General features: G+C 40.9%; 2 protein-coding genes and 1 long non-coding RNA gene across 5 annotated transcripts; 1 reads left to right on the top strand and 2 right to left on the bottom strand.

Moving 5' to 3' along the window:
- Positions 1-5: 5 nt before the first annotated feature.
- shld2 (shieldin complex subunit 2) lies at positions 6-11348 on the top strand. Of its 2 annotated transcripts, none has more exons than XM_088086904.1 (11): positions 6-319; positions 5418-5588; positions 6067-6911; positions 7195-7345; positions 7872-7979; positions 8059-8253; positions 8686-8832; positions 8948-9154; positions 9618-9861; positions 10025-10140; positions 10237-11348. In XM_088086904.1, exons 1-11 carry the CDS (start codon positions 301-303, stop codon positions 10407-10409), a joined length of 2376 nt encoding a protein of 791 aa, XP_087943030.1. In that variant the 5' UTR covers positions 6-300; the 3' UTR covers positions 10410-11348. The 2 variants fall into 2 exon arrangements, with proteins under 2 accessions (XP_087943030.1, XP_087943032.1); XM_088086906.1 differs by having other exon boundaries at positions 5421-5588.
- On the bottom strand, positions 1675-4510 carry LOC148187592 (uncharacterized). Its single transcript, XR_015778568.1, has 2 exons — positions 3029-4510; positions 1675-1890 (listed from the first exon to the last, which is right to left on the bottom strand). It is a non-coding gene; the product is annotated as an uncharacterized LOC148187592 (long non-coding RNA).
- On the bottom strand, positions 10398-14488 carry LOC121954208 (uncharacterized). Of its 2 annotated transcripts, XM_042501549.2 has the most exons (4): positions 14317-14488; positions 12667-13110; positions 11994-12038; positions 10398-10535 (listed from the first exon to the last, which is right to left on the bottom strand). In XM_042501549.2, exons 1-4 carry the CDS (start codon positions 14342-14344, stop codon positions 10486-10488), a joined length of 567 nt encoding a protein of 188 aa, XP_042357483.2. In that variant the 5' UTR covers positions 14345-14488; the 3' UTR covers positions 10398-10485. The 2 variants fall into 2 exon arrangements, with proteins under 2 accessions (XP_042357483.2, XP_087943069.1); XM_088086943.1 differs by lacking the exon at positions 10398-10535 and having other exon boundaries at positions 11149-12038; positions 14317-14476.
- Between the last annotated feature and the right edge of the window lie 136 nt (positions 14489-14624).

The following is a 14624-nucleotide window of genomic DNA, read 5'->3' on the forward strand; positions in this document are numbered from 1 at the left end:
AAACGACACGAGACCGATTTTAGACAGCAACGACTTCCCGGGAAAAAGTCGCGTGCGTTAGCTGATACTTTAGCGCCGCAAACCCCGTTTAAAACGTGTTTAGACGTGACCGTAAACCACCGGAAGTGAAGCGAACCGGACAAACAGACGCAGACAGTGACGTGTGAACCTCAGACGTCCTCGTTTTTGACTATTTTGACACTTTTCCCGTCATGTTATTGTTGTTTAAACTAGCGTCAGCATCACGCTAGCTAGCACGGGCTAACGTTTCCGGTCGCAACATTCACAATAAAAGCATATATGGATTGTCCTTCTCAAGGTTTGGAGCTAAATTCACCTCTATTAATTACTTCACAGCAATATTATACTATTACTCAACAGCTTTATTATATTTCATATATTAATAACATTGTAGCTCCATTATACTATATATAGTAATCATAGCTATATTATACAGCATATATTAATTATATTATAGCTATATTATACTATACTTTCACATATAAATATCACTTGTACATTAAGGTGGATATGTTTTTCACTACTTCCTTTACTACTTTTACTCTTACTTTACTTTTTACTATATTTACACTTTATATATGTGCGTGTAAAGCAGATATGGCAGATTTGTTTGGTTTTATTTATTTAAACTTTTTTTTGTCATTTTACTTTTTTATTGCTGTTTAGTATTCACAACAGACATCACTGCCAGGCAGGAATTGTTTTGAGGGAATTATTGAATATTAAATTATTTACTTTTTCGTTATACAAACACTACCATTATACAAACTAAATATCATTTAGCACAAACACGTACTGAATACTGAATAAAAACACTTTCAACTAATACTAAGTATTTCTATAGTCAGCTAAAGTTTTTGAAACAGCTCATGTAAATAGGAAACTAAATTCAAACAAACAAATAAATAAATAAAAATAAAGTAACATTTATTTTGAAATCAAATTCGTTTTACAGACCGCATTCAACGTCCTCCTTTGCGGGTTCCCGTCACCACCTCGGGAGCGCGCCTCCTAAAAACAAACTATTCTGTTGACAAAATAAATAATAAGTCAATAATAAAGTGAATTATATAAACTGCATGTTATATTTCTAAGTTAGACTTCCAGATAAAATTAATGCGTAAAAAGAAACTGACTGAATTTAATATAAAAATAAAGTCACATTAGAAGTGTGTGTGTGTGTGTGTGTGTGTGTGTGTGTGTGTTTGTGTGTGTGCGTGCGTGTACACACGTTGAGGTTTCAGATGTCTTCTTGTCTAAACTTAGAGTCCTCGCTCATTAAATGAGACCGTTTGTATCGTCTGTCTCTCAGCGTCTCACACGTCAGATTAACTCACTCTGACTCACTCTGGTTTTTATTAGAAATACCTTGAAAACTTCCAAAATGATATAATTAAAATTTCAAAATAATATCAAAATAATAAAAAGTAAAATATTTGAATAATATTTAGAAAATTGCCAAAATAATATCATAAAAATATCAAATTTCTATCAGAGAAAATATGTGGAAAATATGAGTTAAAAATTTTGAAGAAAATATTCCCTAAAATATTAGAATGATATTATTAAAATAATGAAGAAAATATGCAAACTAATATAAATATTCATAAAACTGAAGTTTGTGAGGATTCAGAATAAATCTGGATTCACGCGTTCAGATTGCAGGTTTAATCAGTTTGCACAGTTCACAGTTTTGTTCAGTCAGAGACGGCATCAGCGGCTGAAAGATCAAACTGAAAGTGCAGGATGTTGGACGCAGCGTTTACGTTGAGTTTTCTGCTGAGAGTTTAGTCTCATACGAATCAGGACGGTGTCCAGCTGGAAACATCGATCCGTCACGTCTCAGCCGGCTGGGACAGACGGCAGCAGCTGCAGGAAGCAGAGAGACATCAGAGACTGAAACTGAGCGCACGCACACACACGCACGCACACATGCACGCACACACGCATGCACGCACACACACGCATACACGCACACACACACACACACACACGAGTAAAATAAACAAAATAATCTCAGGATAATTAAGATCTCCACAAAAATGTCAGGAAATATTTCTGAAATAATACCAGAAAATCTACAAAAGATACAAGAAAAATATCCAAAATAATACTACTAAATTAAAAAATAATTTAGTAAGGTACTGACAAGAGTGTCAGTAAATAATACCGGTAAAATCTACAAAAAATGTCTAGAAATTATCCAAAATAATACCAGTAAATCACAAAAATGTCAAGAACATGTCCAAAATAATAATAGTAAGGCATCTACAAAACTGTCAGTAAATTTATCCAAAATAATTCTTCTACAAAAAATGCCCAAATATCCAAAATAACACCAGTGAAATAAACAAAGATGTTGGTAAATTTATCTGAATTAATATAAAAAATGTGCAAGAATGTATCAGTGAGATACCTGAAAATAGACACGTTACATAACACTCAAACAGCTGACAAAATATTTATTTATAAAATAATATCACTATATATACTACTACTATACTAATACTTCTGATGAATATTTAGTGAACGGATACTGATTTACAGATCAGAATATTCTGATTTTAGGACTTCACACAGTCAGCAGATCCAATCTTTGACCCTCCGTTATGTTTCGGGGCAAATTTAACCACTCAGACAGTTCGGAAATTATTTTTTTAAGGGAAAACAAGTAAAATCAACAAGTAAATAAAGAGGTGAAAAACTTGACTGTAATAATTATTATTAATGAAAATGATCTTTATTGAGCTAAAGATGATGTTTATGGAGAAAATGTCCACTCTCAGCCGGTTAAACATGCACAGAGTCGATGCAGGAGGGTTCAATTTTGGTTTATCTGCTTACAGAAAAAATACATAAATAATAAATAGCTCCTGACTGCAATAAATGAAAAATCTATCAGACTTCAGCACGACGAGGAAACTTACAATTAAACTCATCAGGACAAAAACAAATCAGCTTCCTGAAGCTGCTTCAGATACATTTAACAAAAACAACGAAAACTTACCGCTGACTCACACGTCAGAGCCGAGGAGGGAAGAGGCGTCCGCACGCAGCCAGCTCTTTGTTCTCATCTCACACAGGTGAGCTGACTGCAGGCTCCGCCCATCCACACAGTCAGGTGGGGGAGGAGGGATTTTACCTTTTTTTAAAAAAAAATATGTTGAGAAAATATCCAAATAATACCAGTTAAATCTACAAAAATGTCAAGAAAAAATCCAAAATATCAGTAAAATCAGCAAAAAATAAAATAAAATAAAATAAAAAATTAGGAAAAAGTCCAAATCAATATCATTAAGGTACCTCTTTAAAAAAAAACAAACATAACTGTCAAACATCGGACAGATATTTAAAAAAAAAACTAAGGAAAATGTCCATAATAATATCAAAATTTATTCATTTATTCATTATTTTAAACATAGTTGAAAAACTGAAATTAAACTTTGTCCTTGATCCTGCTGCATATTTTGGAGCTGAAGGAGTGAAAGAAAAATGTCTCATTTATTATTATATTAAATTGTTCAGATAACAGAAACCAATCAACCCCTGAAATAATATTAATAATCAAAATTATAATTTAATTTGCACAAATATAGAATTCTGCCTTTTGCTTCACTCATCATAATAATATCACGGTGCATGACATGAACATAAAATGTGACGGAGTAAAGTGAGTACTTTTATTTTTACTTGACTAAATAACATTTACTGTGAGTAAAGTGTACTTTACTTGAGTACTTTTACTTGAGTAAAATACCTTTAAAGTTGCAGTAGGAGCACTTTTTCTGCAGCTGATCAGGTGGAATAAAAACTCGATGTGAGTGAAGGAATGAAGCTCTGCAGGTGTGAGTACATTTTAAACAGGACACCAGGAGCCCCCGAGGCCCCCCCGAGGCCCCCGAGGCCTCCGAGGCCCCTGGTCCTCCCCCAGCACGCTGCCGTCTGATTGGTGGAGCGGCAGCGAGTCAGCGGGTCTGTCTGGTTATTGTTCCCAGCTGTGAAACAAACTCGCCGTCTGCATGACGGATGCATGTGGGGCCTCCTCACTGTGTTCTGCCGAGTCATGGTTGTGTAAGAATCATTAAAATTTATTTCGTCTTATGTAACATGTTGGACCTAAAAGTCCGGTCCAGAATTCGGCACATTTCTGTGCATTAATTAACGTATCGCTTCATACTAATGAAGGTAAATTTGTCAAGATTAGTCACACTGATGTAAAAAAATGTAAATTAATTTTTATTTAACTATAAAGAAGAATGTAGATAAAAAAACAACAACAAAAAACATAGAATGCATGCATAAAGATTTAAAATAAAAAATAAATAAATAAAATCTTAAATTAACAAATAAAATTACGTCAAACAAGAAAAAATAGAATCTAACCCTGCATACCCACCAAACGCGATGAAAATTATTTCATCGCGCCTCAAATGAAATCGCGTCGCGCCGGACGCTCCAGTTTTGACGCTCGTACAAAAACCCCAAAATGGGACTCGACGCGCGACGAAATCGCGCCGTGCGTCGAGCCCGCCCAAACAACAACATTTCTTCCGCCATTTCAATCTCTCGTTGACCATGCCTGAGATAACCACGATCGCTGCACTGCACCTGCTCTGGAGAAGTTCCCAGCGTCGCCTGCGGGAACACCAGGACGTCCATACGTCAGCGCGTCGATGACGATCTCAACGCTGATAGGCTGTCGTGGCGCGTCTTCACGCGGCGCCGCCGCAAAAGTTCAATTATTTCAACTCGAGGCGTTGGACGCAACGCGAATTTCGCGTCCAACGTGCCGTGCAATCGCGTCCATCGCGTCGCCCGGCAAAATGACGCGTCAAATCACGTATTTGCATTGACTTTGTATGTTATGTTGAGGTGCGATCATTTTTAATCGCGTTTGGTGGGTACACGCCGTAAAACCAGGATGGTAATGTTAATCCCATAAATCTCAAGGAAAGAATGAGATACATTAAGAACCACAAAAAGTCTGTACACAAAAATAATAATAATAAATAACTAAAATTAAATAAAATAAAACATAATATCCTATGGTATATAATAATCCTATATAACATTATTATCTGACCTCTTCACTTTTATTTAAAAGGAAATACTTAAATACATTTTAAACCAAAAATTCATAAAATAATTAAAATAAAATAAAATATAGACAGATAAAAAATCAATAAAATAAAAGCACCCATTAACATGAATTAGATCAAGTAAAACAGGAAAAAATCATGCGACCAACTTTGGTGGACGCAGGATATCATATATTTATTTAGTGTTTTTTTTATTCTTATTTTATTTTATTAATTTTTTACCAGGAAAAGTTCACATAAATAGACAAAACACAACATCCACCTGGATCCTGAATAAACGTCCGTGTTGATTTCCAGCAGACAGGATGTGCGAGCGGCCGAAGGTCCACGTCTTCCTGGGGGCTCCTCCTCCGTCCTCCGGCCCAGCCTCGCCGTCTGAAGCTGGGGCAGAAGCTGAGGAGCGGCCCCCCGCTGACTGGAGACACCTGGAGCTCACCTGGCGGGACGGACGTCTGAGGCCTGCAGCAGGTGAGGCGTTCAGGGACCCGCCAGCAGTGTGTGCAGTTTAAATGTAAATGTTTTAGTGTGTTGTGTCTTTTGTTGCAACTCAAATCATCATTTTAAAACAAAACAGAAAAAAAAAAACTTGAAAAATTCATAATTTAAAAAAAAAAATGGGTAGAATTCATCCTGATTTTTAAAACAAATATTGAACTTTTTTGGAATATTTTTCTCTTTTGTGAAACTTTTTTTTTATACGCTTTGTGTTTCTTTGCTGCTGCATTTGGGAATAATTTATTTATTCTCTCTTTACGTATTCTAGAGTATTGGCTGTCAAAATTAATATTAAATACAAATATAATATGATTATTTTTTTAATTTATACTTGATTTTCCTGACCTGCTTTTTTTGTAACCTCTTTTTTTTTCTTTTGTTTTTGTGTTTTAATACACACTAAATTTCTGACGTGAAGTAACAAAATACAGATCATTTTCTCATCTTTCAGACGAGGCTGGAAATCGTCTGGCAGAAGAAAGAACCTGCGGTGAGAACACAGATGATAATCGATGTACGCCACGATCACAAAACCAGGATAATGAACCAAACGACGCAGAGGCGTCACGAGGACGGGGCGAACGAGCGGCCACATCTGGCTGCAAATTTAATCCGAAAGATGGCCGCTCGGATGGACCTGCAGAGAGCGGAGATGAAAAGTTGAGGAAAAGCGGAGAGGAGGATCAGTGTTCGGCTTCAGTTCTTCAGTATCTGGACGGCTGTTTCCCCACAGCTCAGAAACCACCAGAAAAACCTGAAAAAACAGAACCTGAGCCTCCACGGCGAGCCGTGCCTCCTCTGTCCGCTCACACTCGCTTCCTCTCCACCTGGACTCTGAGTCAGGCTCTAATCCTGAGAGGCGGGCGGGGCATCCAATCAGCAACCAGCCCTGACAAGACCCCGCCCCCTCAGACCCCGCCCAAACACACCCACACTCCTCCGTCCGTCTCCTCCAGCACGCCGGAGCTCTTCAGCCCCGCGTCGCCGTCGCCCGGAGCCTCCGCCGAGCTCTTCAGCCAACGCTCCCTGACCCCGAGGGCGGAGCAAGGAGGCGTCGTCGTCGAAGCCACCGCAGACGGCGTGCTCTGCTCCCAGGAGGCCGAGCAACACGCCGCCAGAGAGTCCCCGGATTTCAAGAGAGCTCGAATCTCTGAGAACCTTGAAGCGTCCGTGTCGAACAGCACCGCCGCCGGGCTGCGAGGTCCCACCACGGTCCTGATCCGCTGTGACAAACGGGGACCGCAGTACTCGGTTCTGGTGGCGGTGGTTCACCCGTGTCACCTGAAGGAGGTCAAGGTGAGCGGAGACGTCACCACACGTCACGAAGAAGACGACGACTTACAGCGTCATATTAAGAACAATTTTCATGTTTATGTGTTTTATTTTTTAAATTTTTTGCATAGAGGTGTAAAACATTTTAATATCGTGAAAAATATTTTCCATCAGTTATTTAAAAAAGTGACAATTTAATAGAATCAGACTCATTACACAAACTAAAAGGTTTCAAGCATTCCTCTATTTTAATTTTGTAACTATGAGCTACAGCTGGAGGTGACGTGTTTGATTTGTCGGATTGAAGGTGAGGTCCGGGCCGTCGGCGGGGACCTTCGTTCCTCTGGCGTCCATCGTGGTAACGGACCAATCCGGGGTTGAGACGAAGGTGGTGCTGTGGCGGCGGGCAGCTTTCTGGGCGTTGACAGTCAGTCCCGGAGACGTTCTGCTCATCACAGGTACGGAAACTGATTTAGGAATTTGGGATTTCATTTTTTTCTAGGATTTTAGGACGTTTATAGGATTTGGGAATATTTCTGAGACTTTGGAACGCTTGTAGGATTTTAGGATGTTTTTTTTTCTGTCTTTCGCTTGCTCGCTTCTGTTTTTAACATTCATTTTCAGGTTGTTTTCCTTGGCTTTTTTTCAATTTCTTGCAATTTGCTTTTTGTCTTTTTCCCCCTTTTTCCAGAAGAGATTTAAATCTAATTGAGCTCGCGTTGAAAAGATAAAACACTCATGAAAGGCATCTGAATGCAGAAAAACTGATGTCGATCCAGGTAAAAGGAGAACTGACTGTAATTCCAAATCTGTGTTCAGTGAGCGACCTACAAGTCGTCGCCACGTCCCGAGCTTCCAGCGCGTTGCATGTTGATGCATGTTGATGCACGTTGATGCACGTTGATGCACGTTGTTGTTACTGTGGAGCGAGCGGGCGCTCGGTGTCAGACATGTCGTCACGCACGGTTCGTTGTTTGAAATCAGGGCTGCAGGTGAATGAAGACAGGTGGAGAGGAGAGACGGTGCTGCAGTCGACCTTCAGCAGCAAACTGCTCAACCTGGGACAGATCACCGCCTCCACCTCGCCGCCAGGTACGGCCGCGCCCGGCCTGCGACCAATCAGCCGCCTTTCTCCTGACCTCTGCTTCAGTAACGCTCTCTCTCTCTGCAGCTCCTCAGCACGTTAATGCTCGCTCTCTCGCCGCTCTGTGTGGCTACCTTCGGGAGCGACGCCCCCTGCTGGTGTCTTCAAACCTCCGCCCCCCTCAGGACCTGAACCGCCTCCCCTATGCCACTCTGAGGTCCCTGAGGGCCAACACACTGGTCCACGCCCTGCTGCGCGTCGTGCACACACACGTCAGCACAGGTGAGCATGGTCACAGGTGACACAAACATCCGGGTGAACCAGAACTCACCTGAATCACCGCAAGATGTGAAATAGAAAAGAAGTGATGACATCAAGAGCAAATTCTCAATATTTGTCTTGAGAAACGTAGAATTTGCAAATAACATGTTTGTTTTTATCTGCCTTCAAGACAAGCTTAAATCAGTATTTTTGGGCCACTGTAAAAAAACCTGAGAGCCTGAGTTTGTCTGGAGCCCGTACGATTAATAATAGTGTCATCAGCACAGAAAGTGACTTTTTTAATCAATCGACCCTCATTTTATACTAGTTATGTAAATTCAAGTCAACAGTGGTCCGAGGAGTGATCCATGTGGTACACCGTGAGGTCCTGTAGACTGTATTTGTTGTTGCGGAGGTTCTGATCTTGAAGATAATAATAATGACTGTTATTAGAGTGGCGGAGTGAGGCGGAGTCTGGCTTCAGGTCCGCTGTTCAGCTGCAGGCCGTTCTGACTGTGGAGCAGCCAGATGGCCAGCAGGGGGCGCTGCTGCTGTGGGGCAAAGCTGTGGACTGGCTGCCTCGCTTCAACAGAGACAGAGGTAAACAAGCACGAACAAAAAACAGGTGCTGTATATGCGTGAAGCCCTGATCTTTACGGGTTAGCTCACTCAAATCACCACATAAAGAAAAAAATAATTCCTCTGTCTTCTTCAGCAACTGTCTGGGACTTCCACGTCCTTTTGGTGAGGGAGGGTTTGACCTCCGACCTCCTTGAGCTGCACTCCACCCCCTGGAGCTCCGTTCGTCCTCTTGACCCTGCCAACCGCCGGGCGCAGGACTTCCTTCAACCACGACCTGTCCAACCAGGAAACAGCAGTCTGGAGTTGGACCTGGACACGCTGCTGTCTCAGAAATACAACGGTAACTTGAAATAAACATTGCAAAGGCCAAATATTTCATCTGGTGTACGTTTTCGGAGCTGTAATGACCTCCAGCACTCTCATTATTTCAGACTGTTTGAAATAGTTTGGTTGGGCAGCTTAGTCTGCACCGAACTGCATGGTATCCAAAGCATTGTCGAGACATTTCACTTCACAAAACCTCAATTATCATAAAGGTCATGGTGGCAGGATCGCTTCAGGTACACCATGAGTAAAACAAAGCTGTGAATATTCAATAAAAAAAAGGACCTAAACTTTAGCCCTGAGGTACACTACAAGTGAATCAAAGCAGTGAATATTTGATTCAAAAGTTTGGGACCTAAACTTGAACCTTGAGGTACACCACAAGCAAATTACATGCTCAATGTGTGTTATTAAAATTTAGACATGACAGCAAATCCAAACAGCGTCTGAGAGGTCGATTTTGCCGTCTCCTCCACCAGGTAACGTGGAGCTCAGAGTCCAGATCACCGCCTTCCACTTTCAGGATCCTCCGCCCTCCCAGAATGCACCTCGGCTTGTCTTAGACAGCTTCACACAGCTGGATGGTATCCTGGCGGTGCTGAGCGGTGACATCACGTACACTGGCTGCGGTCGCTGCTCTGCCGAGCTGGATACAGACGCCAACGGCATTTATGTGCCGTGTTACCCCTGCCTGCCCCACACAGCCGTACGTCGCTACTACAGGTAAGTAAAGCGTGGTGGTGGAGAAGTACTCTACCAAAAAAAAGCTTTATTTCAGATTACTCAACATTATCTGTCCTTTTATTTACACGTGCGTTATATTCGTCTTGTGTGTTGGTTGAATTAATTAGTTGAATTATTGGATGTGTGTTTGTGTTGGTCTCAGGCCAGGTGTGCTGACAGTAAGTGGGCGGGGCAGCAGTCAGGTGTGTGTTCAGGTTCCTCCTGTTCCGCTGCAGAGGATCCTCGAAGCTCCGCCCGACAAACTCCACAGGAGCTCAGGTGGGACACAGACTGTCAATCCTGATTCAACGCAGTCAAACCTTATTGGCGTCAGAAAGTTTGGAGTGCTTAGAGTCTTTTTTATCTGTCTGTCAGCTCCAGGCTCGGAGGTGAAGCACATCCAGGTGGCAGCAGAGAGGATCCGAACCCTCCTCTCCCTCCCGAGGAAAACCTTCGTCATCACTGTCCGGAGCCACTTCCTGTGTGACGAGAACAGCGTCCCCATCAGTCAGGACTTCACACTGTTGGACATCCAGTTCCCCAGCTGAGGGACTGCAGATGAGGGACACCGATACGGGACGTGTTCTTTTCAGACACATACCAAATCACCGCCAAATCCACGGTTCATTTCCGAACCTCTGTCCCCTCTCTGTGCCCCTGTTTCTTGTCTCTGTCTGTATGAATTATCAAATAAAGGCAAAATAACAAAAATAAATCAGATCTCTTGTTTGGTGATGGACAGTTACAGCTACTGATGAAGAAGTGTGCCAGCGACAGTCGTCATTTCAGAGACACTGCTTTTGTCTCCTTTTATCCGAAATCAAAGACATTGCTGTGAAATCGACTGAGAATTTTGACTGTAAATCTGCTACTGTAAATTAAATTATGTTCAGATAAAACGAGTGTAACATTAAAATGTTTGCAGATAATATTTCAGGATTTTTTTCAAATGAATTGGCACCTGTTCCTTTGACAAAGTCTTGGATTTCAGATTATCAGAAAAACACTTTCACCACACTGGAAATATGTCTCTGTGGCATATAAATAAAACAGGTGATCATCAGCAAAGAACTTTATATTCCTGGTAAACTGATTTCTCATGCACTAAATACATGTTAAAAGAAATAAACAGTTAATGTGAAGATGATAACTAGCACTCATTATTTTGTTTAATCAGTAATTATTAGCTGTTAGCTGTATTACAGTATTGTATTGAGAATATCTCCTCTTGTTTCACTTCATCAGTATTGGTTTTCATCAGTATTAAATCACCCAGACTTGAATGCATTTTGCCATAAACTCATTATTTAATATCATTATTCAATTATTCAATTATCATTTGAAAAATACATACAAATTACCGAATTAAATCATTTAATTTACCCCTGTTCCCTCCAGTTGTCGCTTAATTTACTAAAAATACAGGTGTCACTGATAAAACTTAACAAATTTCTTCTCCAAATTTTACACATTATTTCACAAAATTTCTTAATTCTTTAATCTCACACTTGTGCCTTAAATGCATTTGTTCACCAAACAGTGTATATATTTGATATGGAAAATCCATAGAAATCCTGTTTTTTAAATTTTATTATTATTTATTTTTTTGTCCACAACACAAATCAATCAATAAATATTCATTTTTGTGTTAAATGTTCTGTTAATGTAATCTCGGTACATCTCACATACTGGATATAAGTGAAACAATAATTCTGGTCAATGAAGCACAAATAAAATAAACGAAAAACGTTTATCGGTGAGTTTTGGAGATGTTGGTGGGAGGATTACTGAACACAGCCAGACTAACTGTGCTTCCTGTCTTTATGCTCAGCTCGGCTGCTCTGTTCTCGAAGTACACGAGAGCGACACTCACGTCTCGCTTGCATCTGTATTTGTCTAAATATTTCTCGTTCAGTTACTCACAAACATATATAATGGATTTTAATTACAGAGTGAATGAACTCCGGGGCTGAGCTCAGACAGAGGACATCAGCGAAGGTTTAGGCTGAGACATTAAGTCCTTTTGTCAGAGAAGTAACGAACATCAGAAGTAACGTAAAGTGATTTTTTGATTGATTCTCTTTTCCGCAGTGGTGTTTTTCTCTCAGAGGTCAGGATGTGGCTTTATTTACCTTGAGATGTTTCCTCAGCCACATTCATCAGATCGTTCAGCAAATCTGAAACACACAAGAAATAAAATCAAAAAGTTTAAACACTGTGCTGGACAGATTATTAGGAGTTTTTGGGGCTATCAGCCCAATTCAATAACTGTAATCTTTCATAAAAAGAAAAAGATTTTAAAAAAACAAAGATTGCATTTCTGATCGAAAGACTATGAAGTAAAATTGATAAAAATGTAAAAATGAAAAAAAGTTTGTTTTCACAAAGTAAAATGCAGTACAAATGAATCAACAAAATACTATGACTCTTTAGAAATTACAGTACTTGTAAGATGTGTTTTGAATAACGGTAATGTCGATGTGGACCGGTTCTGTTGGGATTTGTTCTTCTGACTACACTGAACTTTGGTCTTCAGACATCACAACCAAATATGTTCAGTTCAACCAAATTCAACCAAATACGAATGTCTAATGTCGGTCGCCAGTGTGGAACCTCGACATTATTACTTAAACATTAAGAGCTTTAACGAAATTCAGATTTGTGAATCTGCAACCATGAAATGTTTTGAGCAACTTTGCATTAAAAAATGACTTTTAAATAATGAATCTGCAGACAAAACACCTGCTGATCATTCTTTGATTGATCAGGTGGCTGTGCAGTGAGGTGTTTTCTGTCCATACGTACCTCCTTCATTCAGTGCCACACTTTGCCCTTTAACTCCTCCATCTCCTCCTCCTCCTCCTCCTCCTCCTCCTCCTCCTCCCACAGTTTCTCCCTCAGGGCCTCCGGCAGCGCCCGCTCCCCCCTGCTCAACGAAGAGACCTGCGAATCCACATTTCTTCTCTTTCCACTTGTCATCATCGTTGTCTCTGTCAAAGACCCTTGAGAAGAAGCTTTCATCCCCGTCGTCCTCGTCCCTCTTCTTCTCTTTCCACTTGTCTTCGTCATTGTCTCTGTCAAAGATCTTGGAGAAGAACCCTCCCTCTTCGTCGTCTTTGTCCCTCCTTTTCTTCTTTTTGTCGTCGTCGTCATCGTCGTCTCTGGAGCAGAACTTCGAGAAGAATCCCTTGTCCTCATCCTTGTCTTCGATCCCTAACATGGACTTCACCTTGTCCTCCACCATGTCTCCTGCAGAACAAACAGCATCACACCATCAGCAAGTTTGACTTTTGCAAAACTCAGAAAGTTCATTTCAAAAGTTTGCCTGAAGCTCCAATCATCATCATCCGTCTGTTTAAAATTGCACGGATAATTTGCCGATAATTCATTTTGACGGCAGCTCAGGGTGCCGTCACAGCTTCCTTGTTTGGTTCGGACTTTCTGAGGCCCCCCGGCTCCACATGGCCAAACTTTCATCCGAGGAAAACAGGCCGTTGGATCAGCTGAACCATCGTTGTTTCCAGAGGACACAAGTCAGTGAAAAGTTTACGGTGAGGACACGAGCCTTTGTTCAGGTTTTCTGGTGTGAAGAGGCCAGAGAAATGTCTCTCAATAGTAACCATTATTTCTCTAAAAATTTGGTCTTTAAAATATTTCCATTTTCGAATATTTGGGAGTAATTTCCCGTGCCTGATTGTGTGCTTTTGTTATTTCATCACAGAAACTCAAAAGAGAACATTAGTGCTACTAACGAACATTTCAGGTTTTAATTTAATGTTCATATTTCTGTTGATAAATGCAAACCTGTGCACATACGTAGTGCCTCATCGCATATTTAGACTTAAAGTTTCAGAAAACTTGTAACCTAAAAAACAGCTGTATTTGTGTAAATAATGGGCTCAGGAGGTTTAATGACGTCTGTTTTTTTCACATTATTCACCTTGAGTGTCTCATTTTGGAGTGAAAAATTCAGACATTTTACAAAACATATCTTTAAAGGTCGTTTTCTCAAAATGAGTTTTAACTCAAAATATGAGCCATAAATCTCCACTTCAGCAGTGCTAATGTACACCAGTTTTATTCCGGTTATTATTCTCCAGGTTTTTACAGAAGGGTTTGTTCATACGGCATTCATAGCCGAATTTATGGAGCTTTTATTCAACATTGTAAACCATGTTTGACTGAGACATTTGAACATTAACTTCCTCTCCACCCAGAAACTCATCAGATCGAACCCTCAGGCTCGGCTTCAACGTCTCTGAGATCTAGTGTTGTTGAAGGGTTACACGTGCATGTCCAGCCTGTCTCAGTCTGGTTTTAGTCAATATTTTTGATACATTTAGACAACGGATCCAAGTTTGGACATTTTACAGAGTTTCCACCAAGCAAACTGACAACAGCCATAAAAATCAGGACCCAACACAAAACACCTGAACACCCCCCTTCTCTGCTCACCTATTTTTCCTGCAATCCAGTCCCCCATCTCTGTGGACCTGTCTGTGGACCTGTCTGTGGACCTGTCTGTGGACCTGTCTGTGGACCTGTCTGCCGATCAGTGTCTCTGTCCGTCTGTGTTGTGAGAGTCCTCTGTGTGTTTTCTGGAAGGTGCAGGTGAGACTGAAGCCTCGTCTCTTCTGGCCGACGCCCCTCTCAAGTGTCTCTCTCCCCATTGGCTGCAGGGCACCAGGTGTGTCCGCAGACAGGACCGACCTGTTCCACCTGATTAAATCTTCACACACACACACACACACACACACACACAG

The sequence above is a fragment of the Plectropomus leopardus genome, chromosome 13 (assembly GCF_026936395.1).
Source record: "Plectropomus leopardus strain MGB_pleo_1.0 chromosome 13, ASM2693639v1, whole genome shotgun sequence".
Classification (NCBI taxonomy): domain Eukaryota; kingdom Metazoa; phylum Chordata; class Actinopteri; order Perciformes; family Serranidae; genus Plectropomus; species Plectropomus leopardus.